This window comes from Apium graveolens, chromosome 11 (genome assembly GCF_009905375.1).
Source record: "Apium graveolens cultivar Ventura chromosome 11, ASM990537v1, whole genome shotgun sequence".
Classification (NCBI taxonomy): Eukaryota; Viridiplantae; Streptophyta; class Magnoliopsida; order Apiales; family Apiaceae; genus Apium; species Apium graveolens.
Genome location: NC_133657.1, coordinates 169,589,049 through 169,591,941, shown reverse-complemented (window position 1 = coordinate 169,591,941; position 2,893 = coordinate 169,589,049). Strand labels below are relative to the sequence as shown.

The window sequence follows — 2,893 nt, the reverse complement described above, 5'->3', positions numbered from 1 at the left end:
GCTGAAAATAAATGAGACAGATACTATATATTCAGCAGAATGTAAGTTGCAGAAATATAAACATGCAATGCTGGAAATATGTTAATGCAAGAACACCAAATCTTTTCACTTGGTTCGGCCCCTATACCTAGTCTATGGCCTACATCCAAGTCCCCATGCCAACTAGCATAGAGAATGTATTATATCCACTTAAATAAAGTACTTACAAACTTTCCTTGATTACAATCTTGGCCCTGAATGAAAGAGAGTGTGCACATGTAGCATACCGATATATTAAAAGAAGAATCCATGCAAAAACACATTATAAATAGAGCATGCAAAATCTAAAATTTAGATACAGAGAGTTCAACACGTCAACTTGATCTCACATAGTAATAGAAGAGAGAGATGGGGAAAATTTATATGATAGTTCTTGCTCTATGTTCAATAATTATATCCATTACAGTAGTCCAAGGCATTGACATAAGTCCAGAAGCAGTCGATAAATGGTTCAAGAAACTTCCCCACAAGAAAGAAAAGGTGACTAAGCTTCATTTCTTCCTCCATGAAGAAGGCACCGGAGTTAACCAAACAGCTTATCCGGTGGCCCAGTCCAATATTTCCTTCACATCACCTACACTTTTCGGGCTAGTTGTAATGATCGATGACATTTTGAAAGTAGGAGCTGCATCCGATTCTCAGATTGTGGGTCGATGCCAAGGATTGATGGGTCTTTCCTCCCTGGAGGAGACCTCTTTAATCATGGCCCTCACTTTTGTGTTTACTACTGGAAAGTACAATGGTAGTAGCCTCAGCTTTCTCGCAAGAAATCCTACATCAAATAAGTACCGAGAAATGCCCATAGTTGGTGGCTCTGGGGTTTTCAGGCTAGCCAGAGGAATCATTTCCACTCAAACCATTGTGTCCAACGCAACTACCCTTCATACTATTGCTGAATACGAACTTATCGTTTTTCATTACTAGATGACAGTTTTAAGTTTCAGATTTCAGATTCTGTTCTTGTTATTTTATACGATGTTCGTCGAGTACGTGTAATGTGCACTCTTCGTAATATGTAATATAAAAATAAAAGATGTCTTGTGGTTTTTCTGATTAAATTATCCAACATCGAATTGTATGCTCCTAGCTCTGTGCTGCATCACTTGAAAATTATTACTGCAATAATGCTCTGTATCAAATTTCAAATCCCAACTAGAGTATTGGTTTTAGATTATATTTTAGTACTAAAGACTGGTTTTTCTTAACTTCATAAAACATAGGGGCAACAATATATTTTTGGTAGTGTTTATAAATGATTTCACATTTAAGTAAAATTTGATAGGAATTAAACATAAGGTTAATTGAATAAAATTGGATGACTGGAATGTGTGCATACCGTGCGTAACGAATTCAAACTGAAAATGAGTCCTGGCAAAATAAAATTGAAACTGAGTCGAGTTAAAGACCAACTAGAGGTGTCAAAGGCCTACAACAACGTTAAAGACCTAATGTAACAATGGGAGAGCGTTAACGTTAAGAGCCTAATATATTACTAGGAGAGCATTGCATGGATCATCACATCTGGTCATGTAGTGCTAGGACTATTTCGAAAAAATCAGATAAAGAAGGCCATGTCACAAAGTTAAAGGTTGGAGCAAAAATTAGTGTTTTGGATGATATTAAAGGTTTGACCGGATCAATCATCTATTATTAATACTAGCATAAATCCCGTGCGATGCACGTGTTTTCATTAATATTTTAAATTTTTATTTATCAAGTTATATTATATTTTTAAAGTATTTATATAAATATATAATGATTATAAATTTATAATAAAAATAATATAATAGAATAACATGTGGTCGTAATTCACTAATTTTGAAAAACCAATGTGTGCCTACTTAAAATACAAACAATTTATTGGAATAGATATTTACCCAAGAATTTTTATTCAAAATAGCTAAATTCCACCTGTTAGTCAAAACCGTTAATTCAATCCCTTACAACATATATGGATGTTCCCGAACCGAACTGTTCACCATCAAGTTCGAGCTCGGATCGATAAGTGCTCGGTTCGGCTCGGTTCGTTAAAAAAATGAGCTTAAACTCGAACATAAAAATATGTTCGTTAAGAAAACAGGCTCGAGCAAAGGTTTTTCGAGATCGGCTCGAGCTCTGCTCGAACTCATTTTGCTCGAGCTCGTCTTGTTAGAACTTGAAAGAAATACAATATTTTTAAAATATTTTTATAATATATAACCTAAAACACACACTTATATACGGAGAGAAAAAAAGACGGAAGATGGAGAGAAATGAAAATCATGGGCAGTGAGCTATTCCCACCCATATGTCAACCAAATCGTACTACTTCAAATCAATTGATACAATCAATTGATAAACATGAACAACACTTCATACACTACTTCTTTTTCTTGATATAAACCCATGAATTTGAAACTCCCCTGATAGATACAATTATGTGTATTCGGTGTTTAAGTGTTTGTGTGTGTGTGTTCATGCTATTTAGGTTGGAGATGTATCTAATTGTTTGTATTTTGTGTGTATTGAATTGTGTTAGATATGTTTGATGATGTCATGAATAATAGTTGAAGATGATGGAAGAGAAATTCCAATGAAGAAGAATTCTGCTAAGATAGAAGTTATTCTGAAAGAGAAATGTCTATGCTACAATGAAGACTCCTCTCATCCAAGGGTAATCAGACTTGGTCATGGATTGGAAAAAAATCACTTTTCAGCACTTAGGACTGCCATCTACCAGATTGGAAGTCAAGATGAAGAACTGTAGCAAGTCAAGACTAAATTAGCTCAAGTCCTGAGAAATGCAGAAGAGAAGCTGATATCAAACTTTGTCAAGAATTATTTTGGATTCAGATTGATTCAGTAAGATTGGTAA

General features: G+C 34.6%; 1 protein-coding gene across 1 annotated transcript; it reads left to right on the top strand.

The window, feature by feature from the left end:
* Positions 1-358: 358 nt before the first annotated feature.
* LOC141696663 (dirigent protein 22-like) lies at positions 359-1,036 on the top strand. Its single transcript, XM_074500777.1, has one exon. It carries the CDS (start codon positions 388-390, stop codon positions 961-963), a length of 576 nt encoding a protein of 191 aa, XP_074356878.1. The 5' UTR covers positions 359-387; the 3' UTR covers positions 964-1,036.
* The last annotated feature ends 1,857 nt before the right edge of the window (positions 1,037-2,893 follow it).